Below are 17,452 nucleotides of genomic sequence, written 5' to 3'. Positions count from 1 at the left end.
TGAACCCAGAGCTGAATCCTCACAAGAATAGTCACATTGTCATCTTACTGTGAGTCAGCTCACAGATCAGTCAGCTCATTGGTTGCTTTTTTCAGATCTTTTAAGACATTACATGGGAGGCTTTTAGGATCTGTTAAAGAACAATGAAACAGCATGGAGTCACATGGACATGGATGTGCGCTGTAATGCCTTGTGCATGTGTGCCATGTGTACTTGTGTGTGAAATGTGTTCATGCAGGGTTTTGTGTACTCATGAGTGTGCAAAGTGTGGCTGTGTGTGCTTCCTGGGTGTAGTTTTACACATTTGTGCAGGATGAGTAATGGGGATTCCCTGTTTACATTCCCCAGCTCAACATGCCAGTGATTGCAGTGTGGGCCGTACGCCCAGCAGGCTCCATATTAAAATCCCTCTGCTTATTACATATGGAGCAGCTTAGAGCAGCTTCAGGATCACTTTTCCATTTAACTGTTCTCAATTGACTGTGTTTTTTCACCACTGCAGCGCACTGCAGCTCCTGATAACTTTCATTTTGGAATTTGCAGTAGGGATGTTTTGCTAGGGCATGCTTACACGTGTTTGTAGTGATGTATATGCTTGCAATCGAATGGATCTTTAATGGCAGCTTCTGAAGCGCTCTGGAGCCTGGCAGAATCCTAGTTAGGTGTTCATGAAAGATGAAATGCATTACAAGTATTCCAGAAGCCCAAATCCCAGATGGCAAAGAGTGGCTGGAGGGTGACAGGGCTATTTATAGCAGCGAGCACAGCCCCAGCTCAGCCAAATAAAATAGACTGCTTCAAGTGCCACAGCGGAACAAATGAGATAGTAATGAAAGACCTAAAGGGTGGCATTCTCTTGTTTATTGATAAAGGGAAATACAAGATTGATTTAAAATGTATTGCCTATGTTTAAAGTTACCATAATGATTACATGGTGAAGTTTATTGAGAAATAGTCTTCTGTTGTTATTATCCTCGTTGCTGCAGGGCAGACAGATGTGGACAGAACAGTTTTAGAGAGATGCTGTTTTCCTTTAGAGCAGGAAAAACCTCTTGGCATCCTCAGTGTCAGGTGCTAACGAAGAGTGCCGACTTCCCTCTCCTCTTCCTCTTCCTCTGTGGTGTCAGCAAAGTAACACAAGCTGATGTGCAGGTCACGACAACAGAGTTAATACATTTTCCTGTGTCCTCTACACACGCACACACATTTTACATGTGACTGCATTAGTAAATCTTTGCTGGTCCCTCAGAAACCTACATTAATTTTGATAAGTAGTAGGCTCAGCTTCAGTACGCTCTTGTATTTATATCCTGGCAATTGGTCCGATAAAAATCAATATGTGGGCACCATCAGATAGATGAGTGTTTTAAATATGCAGCTATGGAAGTTGTTGCATTTGAGTTCAATGGACCAAAATGAACTCCAGATGTAAATCCTTACTAAATACTTAACATGAACTGAAACTAAGAACATTTACTTTTTGCTACTGTAGGAATAGAAAACCTGTATGAGAGAGCGCTATACATCCGCAAGATCCTCCTGACCATTCCGAGATCGGTCCTCATTGTTATGCGCTACCTCTTCGCCTTCCTCAACCAGTAAGTATATAGACACTAACCAGTAAATCTGTCACTTTATTTCATTTTTATTTTCATTTGTAAGGCTTGCTTCCTCTTAAGTTATGCATCATCATTTATATAAGATACTGTCCCTGCTGCTATGTCCTTCTCACTGTTTCCTCATTCCGCCTTTTCTTTTTCATCTTGTCACTTTTTACCTCCCCCCATTGTCCATCGTTTGTCTCCTCTTCTTCCCAGCCTGTCCCAGTACAGTGACGAAAACATGATGGACCCATACAACCTGGCCATATGCTTTGGCCCTACACTCATGCCCACGCCAGACAGCCAGGACCAGGTGTCCTGCCAGGCCCACGTCAATGAGATCATCAAGACCATCATCATCCACCATGAGACCATCTTTCCTGATCCCAAAGAACTGGATGGCCCTATCTACGAGAAGTGCATGGCTGGAGGAGACTATTGGTGAGGAATGAAGCATTTAGCTGGTTCTGTTATTGATGGATTATCCAAATATAAAGTCATTCTTCAGGGTTCAGTTTCCTGTGATCTCCTGAGTTTTAAGGTACAAACTTGTGAACTGTGATGCCATCCTGTCACTGGTGCCTGAGGGGTAAGGTCATAGGTTATCCAGGATTAAAAACAGAGAACAAAAGCTTTCTGATGGGGTCACTGCCTTCCTAAATGGGATGTAGGTTTGAGAGTTGGACAGACAGCAGTGGTTTTCTCACTCTTTTTCATCATGAATGGAATAAAGGCACACAGCCAAACCTCCTCCACTAGAGACTCACTCAACATGTATGCATGTACTCTGAGACGCAGCTCATTGCTGCAGCTGTGTCGGTAATATGTCAGTGGAGTTTATATGGGCAATTACACACCAATTAGGTGTCTGTGGTTAAAGAACATGACAAGGCAGAGCATGTTTCAGTGCTGACTGTACATGGTGGGCTACTTCCTAGGTGAGACAGGCTGAAACTATCACTTTAATTACCATGATCACGACAGGAGGAAAGAGAAAGAGGTCACCTGGCAGGGAAACGGTGATAAGGTGAATTGCAGCACATACTGAAGATCTTTGCCAGCTGCACATCTATAAGCAGGACTTATCACTTGCTTCTTCCTCGCTTTATCTGCCTCTGTTACTCCTTTTCTTTGCCTGTGTCCCCCTCATCACCACAAGCTGACAGGGATTTATCCCTGGTTTGAGCTAATCACCCATCTCACCATCTCCTGCAGCAGAGGGGCCGGCTAGTGACATGTTAGCACGAGAAGAGACACTCAGTTCCAGGCAGGGGTAATCTGTAGAGATGTGTGTGGCATTACTGCCAGCTCTCTCAGCAGGATACCAGGAGACCATTTAGAAAAAGAGGCCCAACTACAGATAGAGGATCTAAACCTCTCATTGAATACTAACAATGGCCGCTGCTTGAACTTCCTCTGGGTTATATTAATTGTAAAGAGCTCTGTTCTTCCTTGTCATCATACCTGGTATGAGGCTTGTCTGTTGAGATTCAAGTCTTCTTTTGCCATTATAATTAGAAGATGAAATGTCAGGCTTTTTTTAAGCTATCCCTGAAGCTCTGACCTTTGACCTTTGCCATGACTCTGATGGTTTACATGTTGTCTCCCATAGCGAGAGCCCCTACAGTGAACATGGAGCCCTGGAGGAGGTAGACAATGAGGGAGGGACGGAGACGCACACCAGTGAGGACGGTGAGTAACTATACTTATACATATGCATGTAGTGTATATGCATGTGGTGTAATATGCATATAGTATATAATCACATGCATTTATTGATACAAATCATGTGCCTCATTGTCTTTTTTTGACCAAACTGTATTTCATAAGCCCTTCCCCTACAACAGCATCCTTCATTTGACATCACACTTATACTGTTGCACCACACACGTAAAATAAAATGCTGGACTCTCCCTTCCATATGCTGTTTCCAGATTAAAGATTTCCCAAGTGTCTGTGGGTTAAACTCAGCTCTCTGCAGCTCGAGGTGGCTAATCCTGCCTTTCAGTCGGTTAAATGCAGTAACCTTAAAGGGCCAGGGAACTGGGCACAGAGCAATGGACAGCCATTCATATTCTAATGGATTCTGCTTCTCTCTTGGGCCCCTGCGACACTTCCAAATCCCCCATTTGCAAATTGCATGGTGGTCTGCACCAACTGGACCCCTTGGGAGTGAAATTTAGTTTTCTAAGGTTCACATTCTTGGGTTAGGATTAGTTATCACCCTGGCCTTTTTTTCCCATTACCTTGTGAAAAATCAATGTTAGAGTAATTTGTAAAAGAATAGTAAATGTATAGTGGGTGTGTCAAGGGTGTCAGATTTTAATAGATGAATAGCTTTTAAAAGTTACGCTGTCTTTTTTCCTTCGTTTTAACCACATTTCCATTTGTCCAAGAAAAATATGAAGAAGTTAAAAAAAAAAAACACCAGGCTCATGTAGAAACTAGAGGACACAATAGACTTTTTTCAGACATTGTGGCATATGTTCAAGATGTGTGGTCACACATGTTGTCCATTGTTTGAGTAAAATGGATAGCAGTTGGTCCAGTCCAAATTAAACAGTGACTGTGTTAGTCGAGAGCAGAAGATCAGACAGGGTCAGACATCTCTGCTTTAAATCCGGCGAAAAGTAAAAAAAGACAATAAAACTTGCAGCTCATTAAAAAGTGATTAATATCCGTGACAGGACTGACCAGATGTAGACAGTGTGAGCAAAAAAGAGTCAACCTGTAGTTGAGCTTAGTCTTTATATCTCGCCTTGGTAACAGACTTCCCTAAACCTGTTTCCATGGTGACAACAGTTGCCCCAATCCTGTCTTCTTTTCACAGCCAATTGTTATTCGGGACTCCCTGTCATCATTAATCATCAGTTTAAATAGGCAGAGTTTGTTCACGAGTGCCACATTGAAAGTATATTTGATCCCTTCTCATTACGTGAACTGTTAATGACTCTGCTTCCAAATTCAAATCATCATCTGGATGTCCTTCATAACTAAAGAGGACTTTTGATTTGACGGGGAAACTTCTGCTTGTGAGGATTCCCACTGTAAAACACAGATGGCAGCTATCAACTCCTTGAGTAATTAATGGAAGATTATGTTCTCCAGAAATCCCTCGCTACCACGGTTTTGTTCCAAAAGCTTCTCTGAGTGGACTGGGAGGATGCTCTAACTGAGCTGAGTCCCTCCCAGTGGAGTCTTGAACTGTGGTCAAGTTATTGCCATCAGTTATTTTTAAATCCCCATGACCTCATTTGGATTTCAGTCACAAAAGCAAACTGCTGTGTAGTTACCAGCACTTGATTCTGCAGACAGAAATAAGGTACATTTTTTATTCTCTCTCTTTCTCTTCTCAAGGCTCAAAATGAATTTTTCCTTTTTGGCCTCAGAGTAAGTGAGCAGGAAACAGAGAGCGAGAGAGAGGGGTAAAAGTAATTTCACCTGTTGATTTAAGTAGCCCTGTCGTTGGCGGAGCCCCCCTGGAGTGTGTTCAAGCTCATTAGCCCATATAGATGATCTGGACTGACCAGATGTACACAGACACACACACAGAGGAAGCGAAGCAATATGAAGTTCACTTATCAGGTTTTAGTGGAAAAAATGATGAAGACATAGTTGGTGTCATGCTGCATGTTTTATAAAGCCATACATTGTCCCTCAGCATAATTATGCCCATCACTGACACATATGACAGTGTCATGGACTGATTGTTACGCAGTGAGATTAACTGTTTCTCTGTAGGATGGCACTTCTCGCACACCATCAATACATTGATGTTCTTTCTGCTGGTAAATTCGCCACGAGGTCAGAGGTGAACTAAGTGACACATTGATTATATATATAACTTTGCAAGAGGATAGCAGATGTCCTTGTTGTCAAGTGCCCCAGCAGGCATACTGTATATTGGATTGGACATGTTAAAGGGGCAGTGCGTTTTATTATACAAGGAGGGTTATCCTTTTCCCGCACCTTTAACCCACTTTCATCTTTCATGAGAGAAAAGGGTTGATAAAAGAGAAAGAAAAAGCCCTCTTCTACTGTATTGTTCCTTACCATTTCTTATACCAGGCCTCTGCTCCCCCATTTCTACGTATGAACACGGATGTAGAGCAACATCCACACCGACTCCGCTCCACTGGCTTGTGTAAGACCTCTGACAGTTTGTATCTCTTAAACCACAGGCCTCCAGCTCTCACAGTTTTCAACATTTCTCTGACTCTAGTCGCAGTGTGTATGTGTGTGCGCCTGCTGCTTTTAGCCACAGCCACGTTGCAGCAGCAGCATCAGTGTTTGTGTGACTTTAGCAGAGATGTTAGGTACACATTTGCAGACCAGGAGAGAGGTTGGTTGGAATGGTAAAGCAAAAGATGGACGAAAACAGAGAGAGGAAGATAAATCCCCTGCACCGATAAGGGTGCCGTCAACTTTATTAACAGCCTGTCCGCTGCAGTGCAGCCCAATTAATTCAGACAGTAAATTCCTGCTTGTCACATTTCATTGGAGCCACGTCACATCCACCATGTCAATCCTGACAACCCAGTGATGCAAGGAAGGTGGCAAGTGAAAGGTTGGAGCAGAATTACAATAGAAAAAAAATGAGGTTGAAAAGGACACTGAGAGAAATGAAGAAACCTCCGCCCTGTTAAGAATCGTGGCTGCATTTCCTCTCTCACGTGGCCTTTCTGCTCATCTGGGGATTACTTTCAGGCTACTGTGAAAGATATATCATGATGGCTTTTCACAGCCGATACAAGCTTCAGCCATTTACTGTGTTCTCTACCAGTGTATATGGAGAACCTGCACTAGGGTGAGGCTACGTCTGTCCAGGGACCCCCTGTCTGACTTAAAGTGAGAGAGTGAGACAGGAGGAGGGCAGAGGTAGGAGCGAGGGAGGAATAAAGAAGCTATTTTTAGACCTGTGTTGCTGTAGTGCATGCATATTGGCTCGGAGACTTGTACCTTTTATGTAGGAGAATATAGGAGAGTCGACGGTAGCTGTTGTTGAAACACTGATTTTTTTTCTTCAGGATTGACATCAACATGATTTTCTTGTGGTTTTAAATGAAGAAAAAAAGGACTTGGAGGGAGCAATCAGTAAAGAATAAACTGCAAACATCACTGGCACTGGTATACTATTAAGCTTTGCTGGTCTTTCCCCTGTTCATTTCCCCTGTCAGTGATCCTGGGGTCTACTTGTACAGTTATTGAGTAGATATCAAGCCAATCTAATGATCCACACAGTGGCTGACATGCCCCTGAGTCATATAGATCTCCTCTCACCAGCTGCTATAAATATCCTGCTAAAGCTCCTCAGGGCTTGTTGTGGCCCTGGCCTGACTACAACTAAAATTACCAACTGGCACACACAGTCAACACACTTGGACTCCATGAGCACGACCATTACACATGAGCATCCACATGCACAAATATGCCATTATATGACTCTTTGTGCATCAAGTTGTATTGAAGTGCAAGTACTGTATTGTCTGATCATATCAAGATTTAACATCACTGTTTTGTAGCAATATTAAAATTGTCTGCACATACGTTAATGGCTGTCTCTACTTGATGTCTTTGCCCTATCTGACATGGTGTACCTGACCTGTCTAATCCTCTCTTCGTTGACAGAGGGTGAGCCCATTGAAGCCATCGCCAAGTTTGACTATGTCGGGCGCTCATCCAGGGAGTTGTCCTTCAAGAAGGGCGCCTCCCTGCTGCTGTATCAACGGGCGTCTGAAGACTGGTGGGAGGGACGCCACAACGGCATCGACGGCCTGGTGCCACACCAGTATATTGTGGTCCAGGACATGTGAGTGTTTATATCTATAGTATATATACAAACAGGTAATAAATTAAAGGTGAAACTAGAACAGGTCTGAAAATTTGAACCCTACAGTAAGGGGATCCGGTGGCTCTATTATGCTGGTGGGGGGCATTTTGCTGGCATGGTTTGGGTCCACTTGTCCCGTTAGATGGAAGAGTCACTGCAAATCAATACTAAGCTGTTCTGAGTGAGTCACTGTTATTATATGATGAAACACTTTTATCCTGATGGGAGTGGTCTCTTCCAGGATGACAAAGCCCACATCTAAGGAGGGCTAAGGAGTCGCTGAATGGTCTCATGAGTATGAAAATGATGTGAATCATATTTATGGACTTTACACAGTCATCAGATCTGAACCCAAGTTAACATCTATGGGAGAATTTTCCATGTTAGACAGCATTCTCCAACACCATCATCAAAACCCCAAATGAGGGAATATCTAATGGAAGAATGGTGTTCATCCCTCCAGTGTAGTTCAGAGACTTGTAGAGTCAATGCCAAGGTGCACTGAAGCTAATCTAAGGACACGTGGTGGCCCAATACTAAACTAATATACTTTATGTTGATTTTTTCCTTTTAATTTGTCACCCCTAAGTGTGTGAATATACAAATCTATTCAGTGTTATGTTGATGAGAGTATGAATTAGGGCTCCATGACAGCATATCGAATTCATACTGACAAAAGATTGCATTCTTGTGTTTATATGTGATGAGCTCCAAACCTGTTTTAAATGCATGCAAAAGTGTATAACCAGTCAGGTCACCTCTAATGATCTCACCTCAAAGTTTTTGTAAAATTCTTTTTTTTAAATGAAATACTATGTCTTAATTGACCATTACCTGCATTTTACATCGACATATGTGAGAGTCATCAAAACACGGTCATCAATTTCTTTTATATCATAAAGGTGGTACATTGAGGAAATGTGACTTTTTATTTCTCTAGTTGATTATTGTACCTGCTAAACTAGTACTAGCTCCAGTCAGAATATTAGAGCTGTGGTTTAAAGAATAATCCTTCAGTTTTCCCTGATGATATACTTGTTGATTAAACAACTCTTGCTTGTTGACTTTGCTATGTAAGAACCCGTGTCCCATTAATTGAGCATAGGGTCGTGCATAGAAGACCTTCAGTCTTGTTTGTCATGCCTGCTGCTGTTGTCCCCGCTCAGCTGTGGAGCATTCTCCCCCTCCAGAGTCCTTAACCAGCCCCTCTGTCACTGTCTCCCGCTCCTAGCCCTAACAAGCATAAACTCTGCCATGGTTACTGTTGGTGCTTAATGGACTGGATTCACTGTCTTGTTGGGACAGCAACAAAATCACTCCAATTGCTCAGTAGCTGGCCAACAAAATGGCCATTTAGATGGCTACCCCTCTTTCCTCTGCCACTGTCCTGTCAATGTGCCCCTATCAATAATTCACCAGGAGTGGCATTGCTGATAGCCTGTCTTCTTAGTTAATGAAAGAGCAGGGGAATTTACAGCTGTACAGGTTGTCCCAGACTCTAGTAACATCATGCTCCCCACTTAAACAGAGCAGGCCAAGAGGTTTAAGAGCAGACAGGGTTGTGATCTTCAATGGTCCCGTAAAAGAGCCCAGAATAAAACATGCAGAGAGACCCGAGACCTCTGAGAGACCACTTCAGCACAGGATGTCTCCTTTCAAGATTCAGCTAACAGGATGCTCAAACTTTCTTGTGTCTGTCCGTAAATTTATTTTACTGCCGCCTCTGCTTTGGAGAAGTGCTTGTTCTTGCCCTGTCTCAGTCTCTGTCTGTGTGCATTCATGTGGAAGCACTAAATAAGTGACTGCACTTTCATATCAGCTAATACACATCATCATGGGCAGCAGTGCAGCTCAGTAGCTCTGATTACTGCCACCTGACAGGCACCAACTGTACCCAGTATCTAGTCACACAACTCACTGAAAGCCATACAGCTGGCTGGTGTGTGGGTGTGTCTATGTTACCACCACAGTGTATCACCAGAATACTGAGAAGCCCGGAAATATGACTCATCTGACTTTCTGGGCCTTGGGAGGCATGGAGACATGCTGACTCACAGGAAACTGATATCAAATACTGTCATCAAAGAATAGTGCAAAATATGAAAGATCGACTGATTTGCTGATATCTCTCCTTTTTTTCTCTGCCTGTCATTTCCTCTCGCTCTCTCTATGCCTTCAATGTCACTCTGTCTCTGTGTCCCAGTGATGACAACTTCTCAGACACTCTGAGTCAGAAGGCTGACAGCGAAGCCAGCAGCGGCCACGCCGGTGAGGATAAATGCTTGGGAAAAGACATCGGCTCGCCCACTGACACCAGGATCTCTGAGGCTTACATCACCAGGTTGGCATCCACAAGACTGCACTAGTAAAGCCTCTCTTTAAACATTCTGTTTGGGATTAAAATGATAAAAAATTAAATAAAACATTCTCGTGTTCTATATAAATTTTACAAAAGTCTGAATATTTGCTGTTGTAAATTTAATTTTCCAGAAAAAAGTCCTGTAGTACAAAGGAAGTGATGAGTTTAACATGTCTATATTGTACAGCAGCAGTGATCAGTTTGGAAAAGGACAGTCGGCATGAAAAGTGACTCCTGAATAGATGCTTCTGAGTAGATGAAGAGCATCATCTATTGAAACACACACTCAATGACTTAAAAATCTAAAGAAAGGATGCCACAATAACCTAGAACATCAAAAACAATCGATCGGCAGCCAAGAGTTTACCAAAATTTAAAGAGGTTTCTGCTGTAATTTAGGAAAAGAGGAGTACAAAAATGCATTAGAACACATTTAAGACTAACAAGCTCCCCACTGTGTTAATTAATGCCCATCCTCCTAACACCATATGACCACGACATTGGCTTTATCTAATGAGAGACGGCCAATCCAATAACGACTGATGGTCTAGCTCCGTGTCTGCAACGACTTTACTGTTGCATCACCCAAGACACATAACATAGCTCCAGGCGTGAATGACTACACACACACACACACACACACACACACACACACACACACACACACACACTAGAAAAATTGACAAACTTTGAATTCTTTATAAAGAGTTGGGTGTAGTTGGATTATATGTTGCCTCCTGTCATTTTGTATCCTCAGCTCACCTCTCTCAGCCTAACTGCCACTCGAGGAACACGCTTCCCCCACTCTATTTTATTCCCATTGAACATACTGTTCCTGTTGTAAACTATGAGCATTAAAACCCATTTCACACTGGGGCATGCATACACACATGGATGAATGGCACATACGGAGAGGACACACACATATTCAATCACACCTCAGTCTCTCTGGCAGCGTGTGCTGGTTTGCGTGCCAGTATTTTGTCTCCTTCTCCTCTTCACACTGCTGCATTTCTGCCGGTGGAGTAAGCGACCTTGAAACGTCTGTGCCAAACTCATGAACAAATTCTATTTTATTCCGAGCCACACTCCCTCCCACTGCTTCACTGTTGAGACATCGATGATTCATACTTTGGAGAAATATTTACGCCGCTGCAGGTATTTGTATGCGGATGACGAGTACATGGGAATGAATCTTCTTTTTCACATTCGGCTTTAATGATCCTCCTTGAACTCCCTAAGCCAGCATCTACAACACTCTCTACCTGTCACCAGCTCCCAGGTGATCCCCACCTATTGCTTCCTCTCCTGTCTTCCTCCCACTCACTCTCTGCTGTGCTATTCAGACAAATCCTCTTGTGTTGAATCATTTATAGCTCGAGCTTTATTTGGATATTTTCCTCTCGTGGTGTTCTCAATCAACAACGCGCTCACCCGGTAGACCTCTAGTTTGGCATCATAACAAGAAGCATCAGTCAACAATAGCGCCTCTTTCAAATGAACACCTCTACTGGCAACCGTGCACACTGATGTGATCAAAACAAGTGGTCGCTTTCTGTTTTGAGGGAGAGAAACTCAAGGAATGTCTTGTGATTTACATTATTATTGGCCAAGGCCACGATAAACAAAGGGTGAGCTGTTGGTGTGGTGACAGCATGCAGAGAAAGTAACAGTTCCTGTTGTACAGTCTACCCCAGAGGAGGACTGGTGTTCTGAATGTAGACTGCTCCCCCTGCAGGCTATCAGTGCTTCCTGCAGTTGTTTACTATCCCAGGTTTTTCTCTGCAGTTAGAAAAAAGGCACATCAGTCTAAGACATTTTGTTCACACTTTTATCCGGGGTGTTTTTCAGTGTGTGAGCAGGTATGAGTTTCACTGTCTTGCGTAAGACTCGACCTGAGACTTTCTAGTTAATATAGACATTTTGTGATGAAATGACGTGACTGGGGAGATGCTGAAGCACAGTGGCTCTGCGGGAAAATCCAAAATGTTATTATCGAATACCCTCATAATCATTGATATCCGTACTCATTATTGCTTTTTGTTTGGTGCGATGATGAAGCTGTAAGCCTGTAAATCTTAATGATAATGGCTGAGACGGCTTTCATTAGGCAGATGTAAACTCACAAATTGAGCCATTTGCCTCGGAGAGGTGATTAAAGGATGAGTAACTCACTGCTTGTTCGTCATCACAAAGAACCAATAATGCTGGCAGAATTCAAATTAACATGACATGTATCAGCTTTTATATGTTGTTGATTTAATATTTAACAATTCATCAAAAGCCATAATAACACAATAATAGAAATTATATATCAGTTACCGTTTTCACTTTAAAAATTCATCTGAATATCTTCATGTAATAAAGATCACATAACTTTAAATTATTAAAGTCTCTAGATTAAATTGTATTTCTTTGCCAACAGTCATGCTCAAATATCCTCTTTAGTCACCCTGCTGCGAGGCTGCAAGTGATGATAGTGTGATGATAGCTGTATTAAACATTACAGCTCTGACTCAGTCTGTCTCCAGCTACTTTAGGGCTGGAATCCATAAATATGCAAAGTAAAGCCTATTAGAGCCTCACTGATGAGAATGTGTTGCTCTAATGGCCTTTTATGGAGCAATAGAACAGTTTCAAAGGAGTACATGTTAGTGTAGAGCAACATCATGCATAACCCAGCAAGCATGCGTGTGTGTGTGAGTGTGAAGCAGTGTGTTGCAGATTAGGTGTGCGTGGTGCTGTGCTGGTCTGGGTTCAGATAGAGGACAATCATCCTGCTGAGGCAGCTGCAGCATCTCCCAGAGAGTCTGGTTTGGTGTTCTGATGAACCACAGGCGTCCCCCCTCTGGTTGACAGCTAGACTCCACTGAACCTGCTCTCCAAATAAGCTTGTAGGAGCTAGTAGGCACTGCCACTAGTGTTCCTCTCACTATACTGATGATTGTTGTTTTGGGGGGTTTTTTCTCCACAGTGGCAAATGTTGGAGGAGGCTCACTGTAGACTAAAGATGATGCTTTGTATGACTCATAAAGGATTTTCATGTGTGAAGGATGACTTTGCCTTACCAGTTAGAGTTAGTTAAATAAATTCAATATTTTAAGGGCTTAAATTATTATATACATAGCAGTCAATCCAAAAACAAGGCTGTTTTTCTTACTGGCTAAAAAGTTTACATAAGAGAGAAGTGAGGTGGCAAAATAGCTGTAATTATAAAACAAAAAGCTTAGCTCAATGTACAATGTTTGTGTGTGGGAAAATGTTAAAGTATTAAAAGATGCCTGTTTTTCTGCAGTTATGAAACCTGTAATACAATAAATAAATACTTACTTTTGTTTCTTCTTCTCCGTCCCATATTTCTTTGTCAGCAGGCACAGGAAAAGATCAGAACCGCCCTCTCGACGGCCTCCTGCCCGCCCCAGTGATGTCCACTGCAAGGTGCACCCTTCCCAGCAGGGTCACAGCGGGCATGGAGGCACTCCTGAGATGGGCTCCCCAGTCCTTGGCCATTTCAGCCCACGGGACATGCTGCGGAGTCGCAACCACTTGCCCATGGACAGCCCAGAGCGTCGGCGCCGCACTGGTCACAGCAGCCTGACTAACATCAGCCGCCACGAGTCCCTGAAGAAGATGGAGAGCCCTCCGATCCGCCGTTCCACCTCTTCGGGCCAGTACACAGGCTTCACTGACACCCACCACCACCATGGCGGCAAGCCCCTGGATCCGGAGACCATCGCACAGGTCAGCGCGGGAAGAGCGGCGACCCGACCGCAGCTCCCTCCACCATCAAAGCCCTGCCCCGCCCTGTAAAAACATAGTCAGTCCCTGTCTTCTGCTTCCTCTGGCTGCAACTGTGTCCGTGTGCTAAATACACGCAAAAGACTAGCTTCACAGGCAGACAGCAGGGAGCATAACTTGACACTGGGACTCATCACAGTATATTTAAAGTAGTCTTGATTGTGATCATGCAAACAAAAACTTTAACATATTGAAACCTATTGCAAAACATAGCAGTGCCTGACGGGCAATCATTTGTGTTAAAGCAGACGTTGGTAGCACAGATCAAACATATTTATGAAAAGCAGAACCATGAATGATGCTTGTATATGGCCTCAATTGGAAAGCAGAGGTCACAGAGAGCACTTTGAACTGTGCTGTGCTGTCTGTCTGCCTACTGGGGGCATGCTCAGATGAACATATCTTGTCATCTCTGCATCTCCTTTGCTCTCCAAAGTCATTAGCATGCAGAGGGAGGGATGTCAGTGCCAAGTAATTCTCTCTACTAACTCTCTGCATGTATAATGCATGCTAGGTGTTTCTTGAGAATCTGTCACTGTGGTCCTCTGTTAACACTGCTTTTTACGTTTCGTACCGTGCCTAACGCTACCTTATCCCTTCTCTCACATCTTTGCTGTTCATATCATCTCTCTTTTCTTTCTCACCCTACCATGTCTTTTTTGTTTTTTTCTCACTGTTAACACCAACCTTCCTGTCTCCAACTCATCTTTCTCACTTACATCATTATCATCCTTCCACATCTCCCCTCCTCTCTTACACACACTGTATTTTTTTCCTGCAGGACATAGAAGAAACAATGAACACGGCCCTGAATGAGCTGCGGGAGCTGGAGCGGCAGAGCTCAGCCAAACATGCCCCTGACGTGGTGCTGGACACCCTGGAGCAGCGGCAGACCTCCGGCAGTAGTGGCGGGGGCCCCACGCCGGCCAGTTCCAGCGAGTCCCTCAGCCCCATTCACGGCGTCATGCTGAGGTCCACCGTCAACACTGAGCCGCCCATCCGCCGCAGCACCAGCTCCTCCAGCGATACCATGAGCACCTTCAAGCCTATGGTAGCACCCCGCATGGGGGTGCAGCTCAAACCCCCCGCCTTGAGACCCAAGCCCATGGTCCTGCCCAAATCCAACCAGGTCCCACAGCCTCCAGCTACATCTGCTCAGGAGCCTCTGGACAAGTCCTGCACCATGTAATCTCTGGGACTGAAACCAGACACGAAAAACAAGATAAACTCTCGATAACCAACATCCACGGCGGCAGCAAAATGCTAGCAATGTCCCTACTTTAAAGATTGTGTAGAATACATGGACCTGGACAGGAAAAGACAACTCACATTTTGAGCTAGCCGTTTCCTTTTGGTGTTCTGAAGTTAAAAAAGTAGATCCTTATGGTCACTCTGACACTAGTGTAGGAGTTAGGAATTTGTCAGCAGGACAAATCTTCTGTCTCAATAACACGTGCACAGTTATGTGTTTAAGCTTCAGTTAATATTATCTAACATAAGTCTGTTTCTTAAAGAACTCAAACAACAAATCACAAAGGCTTCCTTTAAGGTTTTAGAAAATGTACCATAGTTAGTTTAGTTTACAGACATTCATGAACTGTGTAACTTTGAACAAAACACAGGGCATGTCACTCTTTTGTTTACCACTGAACCTGAAACGGAGTTTGATGAGAACTGTAGTGACCACAGTGGAATTCTCACAAGTAGAATTAGGAATTAGATGTAGATTAGTTTTTTGGGTTTTTAATTGCTGTTACCTAGGAGGGCCCTTGAAGGCATTTGTGAACTGGTCCAAAGGCCTTACTGACTCTGAGATGTTACTGATTTCAAATGTTAAAAATGTTACTATTATAAAGGTGCTGTGACTACCTGGACAGAAGTGGTATGAAGGTTGGACTGATTATGGGTCTGAAGAGCCCTTAACAACTAATGGTACTCTGTTAATGAATTAACAGTACTGATAGCAGTATGCTTTATTTCTGTATTTCTGTAAACTCAGCAACTTTCTTTGGCAAGGCATACCATCAGTTGTGTCTCAGTGATGTACAAAGATCACCTCTGTGCTGGATCCACTAAAATTTATTTTAACATATTTTCCACTTTGCCTGGAATGAGAGATGACTATTGGATAAAACCACTACTTCATTATGAACTTTGTTTGAACATTTTTGATGCATTCTTGAATTCCTGCATCAGTAAGTTAAGGTGCAGGGATAAAATATGCCTAATAATTTATGCCTTTGCATCTGTGTAACCCATGGGGAGCAGTGTGAAAGTGGTTTGTACTTTAAAACTTATGACAAATCATCTCCTACCTACAGTATATACACCACATATGCTATTATATGGCGTGGAACACATGCCATAGCTTCTTTTACGCCTTGCTTGGCTTTATCTACCCAAAGACATGACTACAAGTTAAAGCATGGATGTTGATCCTCCATATATGATGTAGGCATTCTTCATAGTGACTGATCTGTATAGACTCATGGCGGCGCCCTGTGGGAGTGCTGCCGGTAGCCATGGACCTAATGACTGTTAGTGTAAAAGCCTCCTAATGTGTTCCCGCTGCTTCCTGTGCTTCTCTTTGTCAACATTTCAGAAAACAGCAGCTTGCTGAGTCCCTCTAGTCTGCTTTATGTTCAGGTGAGAATGTCAGTAATGCATTCTTGTGTTGCTCTTTGACTGACTTTGAGGCTTTCTCTGTGGAATGATGGATGACACCTCTGAATGCCTGAGGTGTGGCAGGAAACGGCACGTGTGGAACAAGAGGAAGTCATACTTACAGCATCAGTGAACAGCCCTTGTCAGTCAGCTCATACGCATCTATGTCAAGTAATCATTTCAAAATGCAATAGCCCCATAAAACTGTATGTGCCAGAGTTCCAGCTGTGTGACTGCACCCCTGTATGTGTCTTTTTTTTTTTTTTTAAGTAACCTCTATACTGTAAAAAAAAAAATAACAGAACTGGGTGCATGTCTTGGGGATGTGTGGCTAGCATAATAACACTTAGAAAAGACTTGGTTTGCAATGAATAAGCAATGCTCTCTAACAGCAGGTTTACACTATCTTTGACTTGACAGATATTGTGTGTATAGTAATCAAAAATTAATTGATTTCTGAATTACTAACTTTCATTATTTTTATAATCATTTTTATGTTGGTTTTTTTTGTGTGTTTCTGGGTAGAAATGACTTTAAACTTAGAACAAATGATGTAGAATAAATATCCAGAGATACAAATGTTGCACCTATGAAGCCAGTTGTAAAAAAAAAAGTGTGCTTTTGTCACTATGTAACATCATCAACAGTAGGACTCAGTTATGCCGTGTGTAGGCGTTAAGCTACTCTGTGGTGTTCTGTACATCTGTAGTATGTACTTGTGAAAGTGCCTTTGAAAATGTTTTAGAGGAACTTCAGACATTCTGTGCTGTTGCATTTTCATGTCAGATGCTGTGTTTTGAGAAAATGCAGTGCAGGAAGAAGACACATGAATAAGTAATGATGCCATTTTCCAAAGTTATATGACAGAGTTAATAATAAATAAACAGCTTACCCATTGTGACATTGCACTTTTATGTATATAACTGTATATATGGCATGTAACATCATAACATCTAGAGTTCTTTGAGGACTTGTACCTCAATGGATTTCTTTCTAATAAAGGAAATAGTTTGTGGAGACTGAGGTAGATTTCTTTTCCACTGTAAACTTAAGTTTCTAGTCACTGGAGTAAGAATTATGCATGGTCTTTTATGTAAGTAAAAGTAGAAGTACCATAATCCAAAAATTCACAATTACAAGTAAAAGTAAAAGTTCTGCCTTCCAAACGTTAACAATACAGATGTATCATCAGAAAAATGT

At 42.7% G+C, this 17,452-nt stretch overlaps 1 protein-coding gene across 3 annotated transcripts in view; it reads left to right on the top strand.

The window, feature by feature from the left end:
- Window positions 1-17,270, top strand: part of srgap1a (SLIT-ROBO Rho GTPase activating protein 1a) — an 88,080-nt gene extending 70,810 nt beyond the window's left edge. For 2 of the 3 annotated variants that reach the window (XM_062420274.1, XM_062420276.1), the window contains 7 exons: window positions 1,493-1,598; window positions 1,818-2,042; window positions 3,214-3,293; window positions 7,230-7,410; window positions 9,635-9,796; window positions 13,159-13,531; window positions 14,370-17,270. In XM_062420274.1, coding sequence (XP_062276258.1) covers window positions 1,493-1,598; window positions 1,818-2,042; window positions 3,214-3,293; window positions 7,230-7,410; window positions 9,635-9,796; window positions 13,159-13,531; window positions 14,370-14,777 — 1,535 coding nt within the window. In that variant the 3' untranslated portion in view covers window positions 14,778-17,270. The remainder of the gene's footprint in view (window positions 1-1,492; window positions 1,599-1,817; window positions 2,043-3,213; window positions 3,294-7,229; window positions 7,411-9,634; window positions 9,797-13,158; window positions 13,532-14,369) is intronic. The other variant, XM_062420275.1, reaches the window with a different exon arrangement.
- The last annotated feature ends 182 nt before the right edge of the window (window positions 17,271-17,452 follow it).

The sequence above is a fragment of the Scomber scombrus genome, chromosome 6 (assembly GCF_963691925.1).
Source record: "Scomber scombrus chromosome 6, fScoSco1.1, whole genome shotgun sequence".
Classification (NCBI taxonomy): Eukaryota; Metazoa; Chordata; class Actinopteri; order Scombriformes; family Scombridae; genus Scomber; species Scomber scombrus.
The sequence above is the reverse complement of the archived record's forward strand: the minus strand, read 5'-3'. Positions and strand labels throughout refer to the sequence as shown.